The 21788-nt window shown below is 29.8% G+C and overlaps 1 protein-coding gene across 1 annotated transcript in view; it reads right to left on the reverse strand.

Moving 5' to 3' along the window:
- LOC149410076 (modular serine protease-like) overlaps positions 1–21788 on the reverse strand; it is a 49780-nt gene that overhangs the window by 4981 nt on the left and 23011 nt on the right. Inside the window, exons 5-7 of the mRNA XM_089648936.1 lie at positions 9491–9615; positions 8246–8425; positions 4981–5140 (exon numbers count right to left, since the gene is read on the reverse strand). Coding sequence (XP_089505062.1) covers positions 4981–5140; positions 8246–8425; positions 9491–9615 — 465 coding nt within the window. The remainder of the gene's footprint in view (positions 1–4980; positions 5141–8245; positions 8426–9490; positions 9616–21788) is intronic.

The raw sequence follows: 21788 nt of genomic DNA on the forward strand, positions 1-21788 counted from the left end.
TGAGAAAATAAAGAAAGCATAATCTAGACAGCACATGTAATTAAATCTTGCAATATTGTTATGTATTTAAAAAAAAAAAATATATTTATATATATATATTTTTTTTTTTTACATTAAAAATAAAAAATAAGATAGGTTTATCTAAAAAGACGCTGTCTGGATTGCATTTAGTTCGGGTTGAATCTTGCGATCATACATAAAGATAGTTGCCAATAAAAATGTGCGGTGAAAAAATGAAGACAATGTTAGTAGTTCTTATTCGAAGTATGATACAGTTAAAAGTGACCGAGGGGAATAGGGTCCCATTAGCTCAGTTGGTAGAGCACTGTCCCGGAAAGACAAGGGTCCTGGGTTCGAGTCCCAGATGTGACCGTTTCCTTTTGTGATTTTTCTGTTTCAGAGTTTCGTTTAGAAATCACTAATATTGTCTTCAATATTTAAATATTACAATTTGAGGTTTCACTCAATAAAGTTATTCCGAAAAATATAAATCGCAGGATTGCATTTAGTTCGGGTTGAATCTTGCGATCATACATAAAGATAGTTGCCAATAAAAATGTGCGGTGAAAAAACGAAGACAATGTTAGTGGTTCTTATTCGACGTATGATACAGTTAAAAGTGACCGAGGGGAATAGGGTCCCATTAGCTCAGTTGGTAGAGCACTGTCCCGGAAAGACAAGAGTCCTGGGTTCGAGTCCCAGATGTGACCGTTTCCTTTTGTGATTTTTCTGTTTCAGAGTTTCGTTTAGAAATCACTAATATTGTCTTCAATATTTAAATATTACAATTTGAGGTTTTACTCAATAAAGTTATTTCGAAAAATAAATATTTATTTATTTATCAATATAAAGTTTGTAAAAGTTTCTAAAATCTGTCTCACTAGGGCACACCTGTGTCGAGACAGACGTATAGATACTTAAAAAATATTTACATGCATAACTAAATCAAAATAAAATTAGAAAGTTGTGTACACTTTAGACCATGGAGACAATAAAGAGATAATAGAAAGTGTAGGTACAAGGACGACAATATTATAAATGCATTTAGTTGGAGGACGTATTTACAAAGGGGTTTTATAAAATTATTGATTCTGATATTTTATTTTGTGTGTGAATCGTTGTTATTGTTTACGTGTAATTTGGTTTATAGATGTTTGCGATAGTGGGACGCCCAATTCTTGTTATCCATTTCTTTATTTCATATTTGAATTTGTTTATTGACCCTGTTTGTCTAATCATGGCTGATAGTGTATTGTATAGTTTGCAAGCTGTGTACTCAAAATGTCTTTGCCCAAAGGTGGTTTTAGCAAAAGGAGTTTGGAAAAGTTCTTTATTATTGGCTCGGGTATTGTGTATCGTTTGAGTTAGTTTGTATAGTGTTTTGCTGTTTTGGTGTAAAATCAAGATGGATCTTGCAAAGAGCTGTTTTATGTCCATAACGTTGATAGTATTGAAGATAGTATCAGTGCTGGTAGAAAGAGGAAGTTTGAAAATTTATAATTTCTATTCTAATGGCCAATTCACTATTATATTGGTGTAATTCAATATAGTTATTATCATTGTGTTATTTTCGTCAGTTTTAATCCATTAATAATGTTATAAGCGAGGTTATTTAATGCTAATAACTTTTTAATTGACTTTCATCGGGTGAATTTAAAACTTCCATGAAAGTGAAATAGTTTAATAACAATGCCTTATGCATGTGCAGTTAAATGCAAAAAAAAATAAATGTTTATATTGATTACAAAATAAATCCAAGATGTCTGATTTTTTGGTTACTCTCTTTGAATTGTTATTATAATATTGAATCATTTTTGTAGGAACGACATGAAAGAGTGAAGTGACTGTGTTCCTTAAATTTCAAATTCTTTTAAATTTTTTGATGTTTAAATTGAAAATGTTTGTGTAAAGTTTTTTTTTCAACTTTTTTCATATTTAAAATAAAAATAATTTATATTTAAACATTAAAGTTTATTGCAAATGCAAAAAAATATTCCAAGCCTATTAGTATACTCTCTCAATTCTAGGCGGTCATTGATATTAGTGGCTTTTTTGTGACATCTGCAAAAATTTTAAAAATTTGAGTTTTTAAAACATGTCTCTATATCATTGACATACAAAATAAACAATTAACATCTGAGATGTGATCCTTGTGGAATTCCTGATGGTATAATATAGAAACGCGTAGAGAAACCTTTAGCTCTAACCGCTTGACTTCTGCTTGTGAGATACGACTTGATCCATCATAGAAGGTATCCTAATTTTGAATTTTGACAGCTTCTCATAAACAGTTCGATATTAATTTTATCAAAGGCCTAAGAAAGATCCATGTAGATTGAATCTACTTTATGTTTACTACCCATGGAAATTAATATAAAATCTATGTATTCTAGCAGTTTGGTCTCGACAGACCGTTTTCTGAAAAAGCCGTGTTGATTTTTTGATATTGTTTGTACTGCTGGAAAAAGTTGAAAAAGAACTTTGTTTTCCATTATCTTGCTGACAATCGAGAGTTTAGAGATGGGCTTGTAATTGGTAATATTATTTTTGTCTCCGCTTTTGTAGATAACGTCGGGGAAGTTTCCTTCCTCAAATGACATTATGAATAGCAAGTAGAGAGGATAGGCTAATTGGTTCCGACACTTTACATAAAATGTGAATGGAATTAAATCAGATCCGGCACTTTTATTCAGATCAAGATTTTAAAATATTTAAGTACATATGATTGATTAAGGTTAATAGCGTGTATATGTAGATTAAAGTTTTCGTCATTATTGTCAGAGTTTATAGGGTTGGAGCACGGTTTAGAATTTTCTGCAAAAATCTAATCACCAAAATTGTCTCATATAATCCATTTAGCGCAAGAAATATCGCCAAGGTACATTTTTTGGTAAATCGGAAGAAGATTGCTTTGAGCTACCTAGTATTGGCACCGATATCCAAATCTCATCAGCACACGTAGACCAGAGTAATCTCAGAGATTTACAGGATGAAACTAGTACCTCCCCTCCCTGCAGCTGTTCAGAGACTAAGTAATTACGATTTTTCTAAATACGTAGTACTTTTTATCAGTTCACAATCATGGATTGATCCATTTAGGCAAATTTCGCAAAAAAGTCACTGTCAAAATTGTTTAAAATAAACCGATTTAAGAAGTCATGTGTTTTTGTACGAAGAACTTGCACATTTTGAAAATATACGTTAAGCATTTTCAAATATTGTTTTTTTTTTTCGTAAAATTGATTGTAAAGTGTTTTATAAATATTAAATACATAATTGTGCAGTGGTTGAAGGCACTTTTGAATATCAGTTTTTGTTGTTTGTTTGTGGTAAATTATGTTTTGTTTCCAAAAGGGTTTCGTTTTGACAGATTATTAATATATTGTAAACAAATTGTGCGAATAATCTTATGTTGTGACATTATTTTATAATTAGTAAAAGTGTTTGGTAACAGTTTTTTTAATAGTGAATAAATAATATTAATTTGTGTGTCACGACGAGGGAGAAATTGTGTGTTACATTAATGTAGTTCCTTCCTTGCCAGACATTAAATTTGATTGAAATAATTTTATTTTTGACATTATTAAATAGGTTTAGTTGTTTCCTAAAGGAACGGCCGATGAAGAAGCATTTTGTGGTGTTTTTCATGTTTATAGTCTGTTGACGTCATATTGTTCAGCTATTTAAATTATGGGAATTGAATTACTAACGCGAATGAATATTTTACAGTTTCTCATCCAGCAATAGAGAATCTTCAACACGTTTTTCCCATATTTTTTGGCTGATATCTTTTTAAACGACAACAAAGTCCTATCGAATCGATTTGCTACTTAGATAGTGAATCGGATAAACATTTTCTATGTTTATTTATATGGAAAAAAATTATAATGTTAATTGTGGATTTGAAATATGAAATCAACAGAAATCACTTAAAATAAACAGGCAGTTTAAAAATTGCCTTATAATTGCCACAATAATAAAATAAAACGAAATACTTGCAGAACTTTATGTTGACATTATTTAATTTTATTTTTATTTAATTAAAAAAATAATAATAAATATATAAAATAAATGGGTCCCAATGTCAGAGATGCTTAAGGCTTGCAGGACCAGTTCGCCGGACGCAGTGTTACCAGAGTAAGACAAGAGAACCCGAGTTCGATTCCCAGTACCTTTTTTATTTCGTTATCTTGTTCTTTGTCAGATTTATTAGTAATATCTTTTTCTTTAACAATGCACTATTTATATATTTTAAAAAATATTTTTTTTTGCTGCTGTATCTTTTTAGTGATAATGTTCCATTTCTTTTTATAATTAAACTTAAAAGACAAAGAGATTTTTAGGCAACACTTAATCATTGTTACGTGTGGGTAACTACCCAAATCGTCACAAAACGACACATCCGTACTGATGTTTTCCCAACTCTAGCCGAAGTTTGCCAAAGGTCCCCAAACCTCATGTAATTAATTTATCTTCACTATGCAATGTAATTATTTAAAATTAGTTGAAGTAAAAGCCCGACGGGCGTACTTGAATAAATAAATATTAAAACTAAATATTTTTAAATGTAGTTCATCCCTTTTACTTTTGCATCCAAAATTATTTTTTTCTAACTATACTGATAACATTCTCAAAATGTTAATATAAAAAACAAATGCGATAAGACTGTTTTCCAGCAAGGCAGTATTACATGGAGGGGGTGGGATTATTAAAATGTACGCCATGTGATGTATCGAGCTTTCAGAATATATATACTATAATTTTGGTTTTAAACAAAGTAAATGTTTTTGATTTATGACCAACCTTCTTCATACATATACTCTACTGTGTGACGTCAGCAAATGCGGACTATTATTGTATTGTACTGAGCCCACAGACACTCGGCTTCAACCAAAGGAGGGTAATGTAACCCGCCGATCGGTGTTTCTCTGTGGATAAGAACTGAGGTTCGACTAGTTAAATAGATATACATTTACTAACCGTTTAGGAATCCAGCACATATCTTGTCAGCCGTGATGTATTGTTCGGAGTGGTATTTCCTGTATTCGATGCGGCATGCTTCATTATCGATGACGGGGACGAGCAGTACACGCAGCTCATCGGCTAGCCGCCCTTCTTCCGTATTTCCCCAACCGGCGAACTGAAACCAGTTTGCATAACGATTAATTTTTCATTTATTTATTTATTGAGAATTTACGGCACTAGTACCATTTACATATATACGTTTTTTTTACACATCCATAGTTCAGTATTTAATTTTGATGAGTGAAAAATGAAATCATAAAATAACAGTAAAAAAAGAAACAAAAACATTAACTTATTATGTAATGACCTCATTAAAATAATTGGCGTTAAAGTGTGTTATTAGTGCAGCTTTATACTTCACAAGTGGCGTATTAAGAAAATCTGCGATTTTAGCATAAAAGTTTCCAAGTTTGTGCAATCTATTTAAAACTGAGACTGTGGTATAATTGTCACATAAATTCATACTAGAGGACCTTGATCTAGTGGAAGGTACATGAAATTGAATCAACATTAATATATCAGGGCTATCCAACTGATTATTTATAATTTTGTTTAAAAATATAAAACGAAAAAAAAATTCAGCTATCACTTTACTTAAGCAGTTTCAATGAATGTAATAAAAAATCATAATCAATTGTTTCTAAAGAAATTCCAAGCCTAAATTAATAAACCTCAAAAATTTGCTTTGGATTCTTTCAATGGAATTCATGTGATTATTAAAGACAGGTAACCAAATTGTAGAGTTGTATTCTAGAATACTTCTAACGAGAGTTGTGAACAGAATTTTTAATTTGTTGATATTTTTAAAATCCTTGGAAATTCTTACAATAAAACCTAACATTTTCGTAGCCCTGTTAGCAATAGAAGTTATGTGAGATACAAAACACAGTTTCTGATTAAACATTATGCCTATATCAAGTATTTCGATTACAGAGATTAAGTTAACATTATAAAATGAATAATTATACATTATTGGGTGTTTGATTCCGTGGAACCTCATAACTTGGCATTTGTTAATATTTAGTTGCACTTTATTATTAGAACACCATTTGAAGAATTGTTAAGGTTCTCTTGCAAGATTATGCAATCGTACGCATCATTAATGACCTTAAACAACTTCATATAGTCGGCAAAATGTAAAACTTCAACATTGTACAAAATGCTGGTAAAGTCATTGATGAATAGGATAAATAATAAAGGTCCCAGGTGTGAACCTTCTGGGACGCCGCTGGTAGTAATAAATTCATAGGATAGGCAGTCATTAATCTTAACAAAAAGTGATCTAGCAGATAAGTAACTGATCAAACATGCCAGTAAATTATCCCCAATTATACAAGTTTATTGATTAGTATTTTGTGACAGACCTTATTGAACGCCTTGGACGATCATGGCCCATGTTCGTTTTATTTATTAATTATATTTATAACGGGATATTTGAAACATGTTTCAGCAGTTTTTAATATAAATAAATGCGGTGTTTAAAACGATGTACTACCATTTTTACATGCACCACTTTAGAAATTTTCTCACATCATTTTTCAATCGTAATTAATCTGACTAAAAAATATTTTATAATATTAAAAAATAAATCTTTTTTTTTAAATCACTTTAACTGAATAAATATAAAAAACCGTCACGATATTGTAGGTTGGATTATATTATTAAAGCACACGTTTAGAAATTATATGTTAGGATTGAAAATTGAAATAATAAGTGCCAACTAAACTTCACTTTCGCACCTTATTTTGAAATCCACTACTTTAAATAAACAGAGAACTCAATAAGACACATTAATATTTCAATACAGAAATCACCTTAAATAAACATCCATCTATTTTGTAAGGCGACCATCACATCGCCATGAAAAAAATAAATTAAATTGTTCATATTTCTATATTCTTATTTTTTTATTTTTAAAAAAGTATTGACTGACCAATGAAGTACCTTGACGTTGCCGTTTATATGGCCGCGAATTTTTTTTTTGATTAACTTTCAAAAATACAGTATTTATTATTAAGTTCCGTTGATTGAGATCAGTTTGTCAACGGCTTCTTTTAACAATTTTTTTTTAAATATATAAAATTTTAACAAGTACATAAAATATACACATAATTACATTAGTACAAAAAAAATCTTTCACATAACCATTTTTTAACATGCGTTTCCTTCTGAGAGTCAATTCACAGCTTTTTATTGAGTTGGGTAACATGTTGTAAATTATTGGAACGAGGTATTCTAGAGTTCTTTGACCCTAAATATTCAGGTATCTGGGAACTACAAGTCCATCGTTTGCAATTAGTCTTGTATTCTGAACATGTGTCATTATTTTATTATGTGCAGTATGAGATGTATGCTGACTCGAAATTTTAAACATTGATAATTTTGTTGGATATTTTTTACCGCCATCTACTTATTATCAGTGAAAGCATTTCCTAGCTTGCAACTAACGAACATTCTGGTCGCGGGAAGGTACAACTATTATACATATTATTTTAAATTTTGAAAAGTAAAAGTGGTTTAAAGTGTTTAAGTGTGAACTTTGTGGGCGCCTAGAGCTCTAGTGGTGAATTGTTTCATATGTACAAGCTGTACCCCGCCACGCGTTGCTGCAGCTCAGTCTGTCTGTGGAGATAGAGAGAAAATAGCTCGTGTTGCTTTAACGTCCAACATATGGCGCTGTTTTAAAAAAGAATGTATGCAAAACAGATGTTTTAAAAAGAAGCATATTTTTAGCTGTCACGGATTAAATCCAACGTTGTGTCAGAATTTCAAAGCAATAGGCGAAGAACTTTCTGATATTTAATATTGTTAACAATAGAAAATCAACATTATTATTCATATAGTTTTACTGTATAAATTTAATATCTTGATTCCATGTTAAATGGTCAGCATTTTGGTTTGATAAAAGTTATTTATTATATTATTTTAGTTTGTTAATGTACACAACAGAGGAGGATTAACATTAACATTAACATTAGCTGTGTTGGCTTCGCGTTTGTATCCCACTCAGGCGTCGCACACTCAATTTATCGGCTGTCTTAGTCCTCCATCACAAGGAATATTTTCCGCTTACAGTGGTGGTAGTAGGAGATTTTCATTTATTGTCAGATTATTCGTAACCCGAGAATAATTGTCTTTATTTAAAAAATAAACAAATATCAACCGTTCGATAACGGCATATAACAATATGTACACACAAAACAAAGCATAATATATTTACCTTTCCCTGGCTACCAGCTCTTAGTTGTTCATTGTCAAATCTGTTATTAGCCAAATTCAAGCAAATGGGGCCTACTAAATTTGAAAACTCGAAAGGAGTTTCCAAAATGACAAGAGCCAAATCATTCTGATGATTTTGCAGAATCCCCATATAATGGTTATGGAGACGAATCTCCCGAACCTAGAATAAAGGACAGAATACATGTACATATCATTTGATTTATAATTACGTAAATATTTCCTATACTATTTCATCAATAACTAACAAATAAATGCAAACACGTAACAGTATTATTGATCCCCGTACGTTTAATAGTAAGAATCGGGTCACCAGAGGCAAGGGGGACAGGGCGGTCCTCAGCAGTCGATCCTCAGGCCCGCTTATGGCGACGGGTAGGCGCAGGCAAGATATTAAAGGGCAAGGGCGTATAGAAGGGGGGAAGGGGTATATTTTATGGGGTTCAAGGGTTACAAACCTTCGAAATTGGCCTTGGTATTGCGTAGGAAAATCGAATTTTGAAATAGAAAATATTTTAGGTTGCCGAAAAAAGGAAAAAAAAACCTTCATTTGTATGTGAGACCCGCATTAATAAATCCCCTTCTGTCACTACCTTCACCCACCTCATGATGATGCCCAAGAGGGTGGAGATATATTCCCCCTGTTTTACACCGTGCAGGCAGGGCGCTCTTGTGAGGTGTAAAATAAATGAAAAAAAAACGAGAACCCACAATTGAGATAATAATTAAAAAACATATATTTGGATGATTTTTGTATGGCCATATTCGTGGAAAATTACCTCAATCGAAAAATTCCAAATTAATATTCTTCGGGGATATGGTAAGGAGACGAATGAAAGGTGGTTGTGGTTTCACAGCGTTTATTGAATGCCATTGCAGATGTTGTGATGAAGACTCCGAACTATTGCTCGACGCTGAGTGGACTTGATCGGTAGCAAATTCCCCGGGCCGAAGATCGATACCGCGTCGGTGGATGTAGCAGGATGTAGATACGGGCCAATCACAAATATGCAACGTAGCCACAATCATTCTCCGTAAGCTCACAGCGAATTTATTATGTAAGTTTGAAAATGACATTAAAGATTTTTAATAAGGTATCCTTTTTTATGGAAAAATGAAGGAATTTTGAAAAAAGTTGTCCTTTTTACTCCTACCATCATGTCGAATAATTTTCTGAAGTTGGTGGACTTTACCCCCGGATACCATGAACAGAACAGTTATTACAAACCTTCGAGTTGGGGGCGTTTGGCTCGGCCTGGTGGTTCATCTCCCGGTAGTGTTTATTTGCCGCTACACGGAACAGGTGCGCGGGTAATGCCTGATTTTTCTCCGGATGGTAAAAGCAGTGAGCAACTAAAAATAAGAACAAGCATTATAAACAACGTAATACCTCAATTGGTAGTTCTCTGAAGCATGTGTATTGTGGATAATATATTATTGTTCAAATGCATTTAACATGATCGGAAAATACCGCTGAGCTACTTTCGGAGATGTTTTTAATATGTTACAATATTACAAACGAGAAATAATACAAAAAAAAAAGAAAATCCCCAATAAAATAATTTTTTGTAGTTTTTCAATGGGTTCTTTTCACTATGAAAAAAAACAAGAACTTATTTTACAGAGATAACAAAATCAAAACATTTTATATATCAACCACGTGGAGGTGAACAGTAATTTCATCTAAAACAATAAAAAAATATTTATACATGCTTAAGAGGTAGAGCATAAGAGGTATGTAATAAACGGTTCCATGATAACTCAACACAGTGACAATTCAACACACCTTTAAAAATTGATATAAAGTCGTTGGAAACGATGAAAAAAAATTTAAACCTAAACTAACCTAACCTACTTAATCCAGTTAATAAAGTTTTTGTTTCATCACTTTCCATGACTTTATATAAATTTTTAAAGGTGTGATGAATTATCATTTTGATGATTTATCCGGTCACCGTAATATACAAATATATACATATACCTACGCTTTATAAATTGTTTGTATTAGAGAACATCGTCTAAAAAAATCTATTTTTTTCGACGAGCCAATATAACATAATATTTGGTTTGAAATTTTTTTCATCTTTTAATTTTGTATCATGTATTCTAGCGTTCTTTGCCCACATTTGTTGAAATCTTTAAGTACAATTAGTCCTTCATTTGACGTATAACCAGTATTGTAAATGTAGTTCAGTCTATTTATATGTTGAAATATAATTTCATACCGCAGAACTGATCTTACTAAGAGAATGGAATGTGAAATTTTATGCCTTTGTTCGTACGAACTTTTATTAGCTAATAATTTAACTAATGAATTTTGATCTAATTGAAAATGATTAATATTTATTTTACAGGAGAATCCCCAAGCTGTAATTCCATTCCTTTTAATAGATTCAGCTTATGATAAATAAATTATTCAAAGTATGCATATTGGAACATAGAATTTTAACGTATATAATCTACTGACAATTGATCTCACTCGTTCACAGACTTTATTTATTTGTAAATCCCATTTGAAAAAACAGTCAATAATAAAACCCAAATACATATATTCTTTGACTAGTTTAATTTCACATTTGAAGAGTGTTTTTTTTAATTTCAGGTGTAATAATATTATACATAAATTTATTTTTTTCCATCAAGTCCAGACCAGAGTCGTGAGATCGTTTCAAAAGTTCAGAGTAACCTTTTTGTGAGAGGTCAATACATAATTTCAAATCACTGTGAGAGATTACCAATGCAGTACCATCCGCATTTAAAAAGTTTTATGTATCCTTAAAAATGTACTTAATTAAGGATACATATATATGATATAAACCTATATGCAACTAGACCTGATATGCAACCTCGAGGAACGCCTGGTGAGATTTTTCTGAGCAGGCGGATAAACACGATATGCTACAAACGCTCCGAGCGTGTATATGACAAAAAACTGTGTAGTTTTTGAACTGTACGGTCAAGCTATATTTTTTTATTTTGTTATTATTTTTTTTATTGAATGAATAGTTAATATATATCAACAAACTAGTCCTGCTAAGCCAATTGAATTAACTTGTCAACAGGTGCTTAAAGCTTAGTTACATATACATTTTAGAAGTTATAATTTTCATCTTATATCTAAATATTCTACATTTTTTCACACATATTAAAGTCATTTTTTTTCCGATATCCAATTTTTCACCATATATTTAACCTTATTCATAGACTTACATTGCTTTATAGTGTCAGGTAATAAATTAAATATCTTCGGTATGTTGTATTCAAACGTTCTCCGTCCGTACTTATTATTAAATTTCGGTACTATTAACCCGTCATTGCGCGTGGATCTAGTGCTGTATTTATGTTCTAATTTTTCTTTATGCTGCGGGGTAAATATTTGCTGAATTATACTTTTTGCCATAGTACAGCCTTAACAGGTAAAATTTTGGCACTCTTAAACAGCAACGATGTATTATGTCTTTGTTTGAAAATATTAGGGACGACTAGTAATTTTACAATAGCATTTACTTTGGTACATATTTTAACACATTTCCTCTTATTCCATTTTTTCTAAAGTTTCTAGCAGTTTTTTAGAGTTAATTGTGTCAAAAGCTTTAGAGTTATCGATAAATAACACAATAACATGTAATTTATTATTTAATTGATTATTTATGTAATTGAAAAAATCTGACAGTAGTTTTTCAGTATTTTTTTTCTTTGGAAGCCATATTGATTTGGATCTATGATAGCGAATTTTTCAATCTAATTATTTAATTTATTAGATAAAAAATTTTCAAGAATTTTTTCTAATGCAGGTAGTATACTAATAGGCCTATAATTTCCCAGTTCAATGTATTTTCCACCTTTAAATATTAGTCTAGTAATGCTACATTTAAATTCTTGTGGAATTTTTGTATGCTTTATTATCTTATTGACTAAATGAGTAATTATTGGCCCAAGAGTTTTTATATTTCTTTTTAAATCAAACATTCTTATATTGTCAATATCTGTGCTTTTAGAGTTTTTTAACATTCATTTTTCATTTTTTTTAACAATGTTTTCAATATCAGCTATAGTAGCTCTTGGTATAAATAAACTGTGAGGTAGTTCTTCCAGTACAATATAAGTAGCTTTGTGATTGCATTTATGTAACACGTTGCTGATGTTATCCGAGAAGTAATTCACAAAATCATTTGACACAGAATCCTCAGTTCTATCTTTTAACATAATATATAGTGTGTTATGGTTTCATCACAATCGTTTTTGGGTTTACGTCCTAAAATGTTATTTATCTCGGTCCCAAGTTTTTTTGTATCATTAAAACAGGTTTTAAATTTATTATTATAGTAGTTAGTTTTATCTTTATTTATAAGTTTATTGACAAGGTTTCGTGATTTTTTGTATTCTGTTTCATATCTTTTGTTTGTTGGTATACTTTTCCATTTTTATATGGCTTATCCCTTTTATTTATATGACATAATAATTCATTGCTTACCCATTCATTTATTGCATAAGGTCGTGTTTTCGGTTTTTGCACTATCGTTTTAGAACGACTCTTGTAAAATTTGTTAAATAAAGATTTTATTTTTTCATATAATGAAATACAATCCTTCTCCTCTATAAGTTTACTCCAGTTATAATCTCTGATATATCTATCAATATCCTTTTGTGAGATGATTTGAATATACTTATTTGCAAAGTCTACTTGACGTTTATGAGATTTTATATTAATAGCAGTGATAAAATGATCGGCAATATTATTTTCACAGACGCAAGCAGTTATTTTCTTGCCTCTAAATTTGGCAAATATATTGTCAATACACGTACGAGTAATTTTTCCATTTAATACAGTTTCTCTGGTTACTACATTGATGCATTTAGTTAAATAATGGTTAGTAAGTAAGTTTTCATATGAAATTACAATATTATCTTGTTCATCAAGCAAATTTAGATTTATATCTCCAAGTAAGATAATATTTTCCTTACTATTAATGGTCTGAAGATATGATGATAATTCCGTCAGAAATGAAGATTTACTGAAATTAGGAGGTCTATAGATAAGCTTTTCTGTTATATTTTCAAAATGTATTGATTGTAAGGTTTTTAGTCTAAATTTAAATTTGTTTTTAAAATACAATATAATACCTGACTTATCAGTCCTGCAGTAGTTATATGCATTATATCCGTGAATATTGTACATACATATACTTTCAGTTTGAATAGATGTTTCACATAGCATCAGAATGTCAATATGCTTCAAACAATTAAGTAAATATATATGCAATATATCTTATATTTAATTGAATACAAATAAGTTTATCAGACGTATTTGTGTTTTGTTTTTTATACAATCTTCTAAATTATTTACTGTACTACTTTCTATTTCGTTATCATTATCTGTATACGAAAAATTATTATGCGCCATTTAATTCGTAGTTGAATTAGATGCAGTACAATAAGATGCTGATAAGAAGTTTGGTTGATTTTCTAATACCTGTGTTTATGCTTAGCATAATACAGTAATGAACAGTTTATATACAAGTTAATATGATAAAGTATTTGTTTTTTAAAATATACCACAATTCATTCTCTTAAAGTAAAATCTGTTAGTATAATATAATGATGCGAAATGGTTTTCCATGCGTTTAGCATTAAATAATATTACAAATACTTCATTTTTAAATAAAACAATAAAATTTAATATTTTTGTTAGGTTGATTAAATCCCACACATAGATAATACATTTAACACGTATTCTTGTTATCTGTCCAAACATGAAACATGAAAAGCGCAATATAAATAACTCTTATTTATATTGAGAGCAAAATAAAATAAGAGTTATTTATTTTGCTCTCAATATAAATAACTCCATTTATGAAACCTAAACAATAATTGATATCTTTTGTAGGTTTCAGCCCGTGGTAAATAATTATTTTCTTATTTTGTTTAACAACAGTCATGTTGTGAGTATAGATTGAAGAATAATGTTAAATATTTAACAATATAAAAGTGATTGTATCTGAAGCTAATTGGTACAAGTACTTTTTGAAAAAGACTTAATAAATATAAAATAACCTCTATGTTCACAGCTAGTGTTATCTCAAAATATTTATCATATTTAAAGATTTTTTAAAAACTGTTATATTTATGAATATGAAATATAGTACACAGTGAATATATGCATGTTTAAGTAAATAAAAAAATTTCATTGAAGGTGTCGTTATGATATTACTGTTCAAAAAATAATGTGATATAGTAATGTTATTTTTGTTAGTTATTTTGTGATCTTTTATAACAATATTTATGTAATAAAATGAATATTCAATAACAGAATATAAAGACGTTTGGAAGTCTAGAGTCTTTATACAATGATTTTTTTCTTTAATATAATATAGAAATGTGTAATGTTTGGCAATAATAACGTAAATTGTATTTGAAATGTTATTTCTAGTCAATATTCTATTTTTTCTTTTACTAAAAAGCTCATTTTTTATACACAATACATTTCGTTTTATCGTTTGCAAAATGCCTGATGTCAATATTCCAGTTCATTTTTTTTTATCACAGTTTTTACATTTAGGTTATTTATCTTTGTTAGCACAATCTTTGTAGGAATGATCACCAGAACAGTGTGTACACAATGGTTTGTCCTTTTCTTTATGAAGAAACCTGACAGAAGTATGTCCAAAACCCAGGCAGTGATAGCACTGCACAAGAGGATGGGCATCCTCTACTTGTATTCTCTGATATCCCACATAGATTTTACCGGTATATACTAGCCTTCTTCTTATTTCAGTACTAACTTCTATTATGTAATTAGATGTGTTCTTATATTTGTTTTTCAAGATCTTTTTTAACGTCATCTCGATTTCTGGTTTATCTATCATCACATCCTTGATATCTTCATTCTGTTGGATAATATCTTGTATAATATCATCCTTATTATAGTCATTAGCAATGCCCTTAAGTATTATAGTTGGTATTTTCTTTTTAATTTCTGTAGCACTGATGTCTTTGAACTCGTCCCCAATAGCTTTACTCATTTTTCTGCATTTTAAGATATCGCATTAACACCAATCACTTTGGCACCAATCTTACTTATGTTTATTTTGTTTTGTATGTTTTCTGAAGATTCCTCAGCATTGTAAGATGAAATTATTAATTTGTAATCACTTTTCAATATTTTATTTTGGTTTTCAGCTACTTTCCCGTATCCAAATATTGGTTCGATTATTTTTTCCTTTGCTTCAGATAATTGAAGAGTTAGATGTCCCATCCAGTTTAATATAGCACTTGTTTTAGTTGAACTTAAGTAAATTTGTTTTTTGTTAGATTTATTCACTTTATCTTGAACACAATTCAATAAATCATCAATTTCCTCTTTCGCAGAATCCATGAATGGATGTGGGTTCATTTTTTAAGTAAAAAACACCGTTTTCATTGAGGTTCTAGATTTTTTACGATACACTTTATATTTCGTTGTGTTTTACTGTTTATTAATTATTTGCTTCATTATATTTGTGTGTGTTATTGTCTTTTTTCACAAACTACGAAATAGAGCACAAAGTCGCTTTTTTTAGTTTAAAAACGCACAGACAATGCACGATCGCGAAATCAATATGTTCTGCACTTTTTACTGCTTAAATGTAGCTTTATTTGTATTTATTTCTTTAAATTCGTATGGGCTAAGTAAGGATGAAACGTCAAGTCTGTAGGTAGATAAAATAATTGTTGATTATTAAAAAATAGATTAGATAAAACTGTGCAGCTAGAACTGCGCTTATAAAACTGTCTGAATGTACGAATAACTAGTCCAAGAGGTGTACCTTGGGAATTCCAAAGTCTTATTATTCCACCTTTCTATCTATCAAGAATAAGCATTTTGTATTCACCATATATTATTACCATATATATTCAAATTTACCTATAAAATATATTAATAACCGCCTCAAAATTATCAATGTTTTGCCAAAAAACTCCAAGTAAATAAATGTAACCTGTACTATCAGAATATCAGAGGCATACGTCATCATGTTAACGGAAACTTGGTTAATCCCATCAATCTTCTCGGCTGAACTTGGATTTCAAAATCACAACATATTAGTGTTGCTCGAAAATAAAAATGCTGGCAAGTTAATATAAGGATGTGTATATTTCCCGCCATCTTCTAATTCACAGCTTTATAAGAATCACGTGGAAGATGTAGAAATTTTAAGTTTTAAATATCCTAGTGCTAAACTTATAATAATAGGTGATTATAACTTGCCAAATATATGTTGGAACCATGACGACCCCGAATTATTTGGTGTTAATTTGTCAACTACAAATCTCAGCGAGAGAGAGATTTTGGGTATGTCGAATTACTTATCAATCCCAAAATTAAACACTATCACTAATATAAATAGTCGTCTTCTTGATCTAGTGTTTTGCAGTGAGCCCACTGCTACCGTATGTAAATCCTTGGATGAACTATTGCCTGTAGACCTCTACCATCCTCCTCTTGATATAACTATTCCATTTATTAACAACACTTATCTTAAAAATGTTAAGTCGCCTTATAATTTTTATAAAGCAAATTTTCCTAAAATTTCTGATTTCTTAAATTCAACAGACTGGTCTTTTCTGGAAAACACAGATATTAACAATAATGTCAATACATTTTATTCTATTCTTAATGATGCCATTGCAAATTTTGTGCCCATTCGACATAATAGAATTTCTCATTTTCCAAACTGGTTTAGCCCCGAATTGATCACATTAACATATAAAAATAAAATTGCTCATATAAATAACAAACGATCCAGAATGTCAAGTGATTACAATAAATTTCAATTGTTAAGAAAGGAGTGTTGTCTATCTCAAAATTGTGCTATAAAAAGTGTATTGATAAAATTGAAAATGATATTCGTGTAAACATAAAACATTTTTAGAATTACACTAATTCTCAAAAAAATAATAACTTGGGTATTCCTCCTTGTATGAACTTCAATGGGAAAATTGGTTGTAATGATGAAAACATTGTAAACTTATTCGCCGATTATTTTAAGTCTGTATATGAAGAGGATATACATAGCAACGAAGTTCTCATCAAATCTTAGTCTGGATATATCTGAAATACGCATAGAAATTAATGATATCAAAAAGCATGTAAATTTGTTAGATGTTAGAAAAAATGCTGGACCTGATAATTTTCCACCGGAGTTAATTAAGGAATGTTTAAACTGCCTAACTGTTCCTCTTTTCCTAATTTTTAATCAGTCTCTAGAAACAGGTTGTTTCCCTGATACATGGAAACACAGTTTTCTTACACCCATTTTTGAAAAAGGGGACAAAACGGACATTACAAATTATAGACCGATATGTATACAATCAGCGATACCCAAACTTTTTGAAAAAATTGTACTCTCTAAAATATCTTCTAACATACAAAAAATTATAACTTCCTACCAACATGGCTTTTGTTCAAATAAATCTACTTTAACTAATTTACTAATATACGAAAACTTCATATCCAATTCTTTAGCAAACAGATGCCAGGTTGACTGAATATACACTGACTTTAGCAAGGCCTTTGATAAGGTGTGTCACAAAATATTAATTAATTAATTAGCCACACTTGGAGTTTATGGTAGTTTATTAAATTGGTTTATTTGTTTTTTTTCCAAAAGAAGTCTTAGTGTGAAAATAAATGGCACAAATTCTTACACATTTATAGCCACAAGTGGAGTGCCACAAGGCTCTCATTTAGGGCCCATTTTGTTTATTATATTCATAAATGACATTGTTGATATATTTACTAACATAAAAGTATTACTTTTTGCTGATGATTTGAAACTTTATAAAGAGATTAATAACATAAATGATTGCATTATATTACAAACTAATTTGAGAAATCTTTTTGAATGGTGCTCTATCAACAAACTTGCATTGAACATAAAGAAATGTCAGTTCATTAATTTTTACAGAATAAATAATCTGATCTTTTTTTAATATACATTAAATGATAAAAACTTAAATTGCGTCAGTGAAATTATTGACCTAGGTTTATTATTCGATAGCAAACTAACTTTTGTGTATCATATCAATAACATTATCAATAAGGCTCTTAAGACTCTTGGATTTATTTTGAGAGTTTCAAAAGACTTCAATAATTAAGGCACATTTATCACGTTGTAGAAAAATCTTTGTTAGATGCCAACTAGAGTATACGTTATGGTCTCCCTTTTACAATATTCATTCTGATAACATTGAAAAGATTCAACATAAGTTCCTGAAGTACATAAACTATAAATTGCATATTCCTGTAGAAAACATTGATTATAACTACTTACTAGATAAATTGTCCCTTTTAAAACTTTCAGAAAGTAGAATTAACACAGATTTAATAGTACTACATAAAATACTTCATTACAAAATTGACTGTCCTGAGTTACTCCAATTGATCAGCATCCACATACCCAAAAGATCTTGCCGAAATTTACTACCCTTTTATTTTTACAACACCAGGACACTGTATCAAAATTCCCCGATTCCAAGACTTCACAGTCTCGGAAATAAATACACTGATCTGGGAGACATATTTCATCTTAAAAATAATCAATATAAATATTGTTTATTTCAATTCTTTTATATATCGAGACACAAATAGACATCTATAATTTCTATAATTATTAATTTTTATTTTTATTTTGAATATTTATTTATGTGAGACTTCTTATCATGTTTACTAATCATTTTTACTTATCATTTTTACTATCTTATTTTATTATATGCTTTTGTTGTAACATTTAATATTTTTTTCTATTTTCGTTGTATTATGTTTCCTTTATTGTTTTAATTTTGTAGAATTTATAATAACTGTGATACTCTAATATTCAACTCTGTAGTGTGTAAAAGCCCATTAGGGCGTGTAATAATAATAAATAAAATAAATAATATATTTTAAATAAAATTGGTGATGCACTGTGATGATAAAGGATGCACCCTTGATGTACACCTTTTTTCACTTTAAATGTATCCAAAATTTGGGTGTCAGTATTGATATATGCGCGTCCTTTGGTGTACAAATTTTTAATGATATATTCATATAAACCAAATCAAAAATCAATCACCTAAAATGTTAGGCTTTATCAAAAGAAAAACAAAACTTTTTAATAGCACCGATATCAATAAGCAACTCTATTTTGCCTATGTACGAAACCATCTGGAGTCTGCATCAGTTGTTTGGTCTTAATTTTACAAAATATCTTATCTTTGTTACAAGTCATTTGTAAGATTTAATAATTATGTTAAGGCAGCTTCATACTTTAAAATTGATTCACTGAGTGTACGGAGACATCATAAGGATGTACTATTTCTGTATAAAGTAGCAAACAAAAATATTCAATGCCCAGAGTTGTTAAATAAGATTCAATTCAATGTACCTGCGCGTTCAACACGCTCTTCTATCCTTTGAGGGTGGATCAATGCAAAACGAACTTTAAGGCGATCCAATACCAAGTAATGCAAAATCAGATGTTTTTGGTTTGAAAATTTGATTGCTTAGAAATACTACAGATGCTTTAATTAAATACTGCAAGTAGAACACATCTTGGGCTTGTCAGCAATCGATCATTTTTTTGATAAGACCTTTTATAAGCCTAGAAAAAAATAAAGTATCAGGCCTAAAAAAAACTGTCTAGTGCAAAATATCCCATTTACAAACCCATTTTCGGATATTTTTTTATTGTATAATGTGGGAAATTCATTTTTTTTATTTGATAATCGAAGGAAATTTTCATATATGTACCAGAACTTCACAAAATAAACAAAATATGCATTTTCGCGTTGTTCATTTTTACACGAATATTGATCGATTTTCGGGGAGGTAAACATTGAATTTGCCATTGTGAAATAAACTCTATGCCGTCTACGTAAGGGTTAGGCGCTTTTGTATGCAGTTAACGCCCAGCGCTGGCGCTATAAGGACGTTCTTTATCTTAGTGCCGCTCTGTTCTCTGAAAATTTTCAACTAAAATCAGTTTACGTGTAATCGTTTTTTAAATTCCTAGTTTTATACAATGGGGAGGAAAGACATTAAAAAACAGGGTACGCTCAGTGGCCTAAAAAGAAATAAAAAACATGCTGGAATGTTTGGGTAAGTTCAAATATTTTTTTTCATAATTATACCTAGAAACAATAATATAATAAGAAATATTTGTTTATTTTACGTTATGTTTACAAATCAAACAGATATACATAAAGAATAATAACAAATATACATTGCAAATGAACGCACGATAAAATAAGTTACAATCGTTATTTAAATATACAAAAAAATTATTATAAATCGGTCATCATCGATTATCGAACACGATTAGACTATTAGGTAAGATATACTCATGGAGTTGGAATTATTTTTTATTTTTTCAATGTATGCAGGGTCTTTTGTAATGTAATGTATCTAAATTTTTTTACAGGCCTCTACGTAATCTTTCCGTAAAAAAACAATTAAAAAATACTGCTGTTTCCGAGGGTTCTTTATCTGTCAATGAAAATGTACAAGTAAGTATTTTTTTTACACCTTATTCCTAACTATAATTAGGTATTGTAATTTATTCATTTAGTCGATTTATATGATAATACTATTTGGAAAACAACCATGCAATAATGTCTTTGCCAAAAATTTGTAAATAACGCAGCTGAACAAAACAACGAGTGTTTACCAATTTAAAATCTCGCGGGCTTTTGCGTACCAAAGCGACGCACAGTGGTGAAATTTAACGAAATTGTAAATTATTTAGTAATTATTTATTCGTTTCATTTTCCGTATAAATTAAATGAAAACGATTTTCACGTTTTGGAGAATTCCATTTACATTTTCATTCTTAACAAAATTGATTTATTAAATTCCCGCTGTTAGATTGATGTAATTATTTTAACGTCGACACTGGCAGAGGAAATAATTATGTATATGAAATCTCTACAGAAGATTTATGTTTTTAAATAACTTTTATTGCCAAATTCCTACTTTCCGAGGAAATTATCAAATATAAATTCTTATTTAAACCAAAACTACAGCCCAAAGAGTAGGTTTTTACTGCTAAGCTATTGATGAATACTAAATTAAAGTTAAATTTGGTTATTTTCATTTATTTATATATTATATAAATATCGATGTTTGCCTATGTTGTCCCAACGAATTTCAAGCAATCGAAGTTATTATTAGTAAATTTAATTGGGGCACCGTAAATACAATATTATGTATAGAGATGTGAAATATATGCACAAGTATTGAAATTTCTTTCTAATTGCAGATCAAGACACAGAATCTGAATCAAAAGCGAAGCTCGTTATTCGAGGACACAGAATACTTGCATCTCGAAAATCATTCTCTTGTGGTGAGTGAACTATATTAATTATAATACAGAAATAAACGGAATATGATAACAAAATTAAAAAAATCTAGCTTTCGTGTTATTGACTCTATATTTATTTAAGCTTTTATAATTGCCGATTTTCCATATATCATCAATGTTTACTTAAAAAATTACTGGAATAACCTAGAA

Source organism: Hesperophylax consimilis, chromosome 28, assembly GCF_061612785.1.
Source record: "Hesperophylax consimilis isolate HC1 chromosome 28, BYU_Hcon_1.0, whole genome shotgun sequence".
Classification (NCBI taxonomy): Eukaryota; Metazoa; Arthropoda; class Insecta; order Trichoptera; family Limnephilidae; genus Hesperophylax; species Hesperophylax consimilis.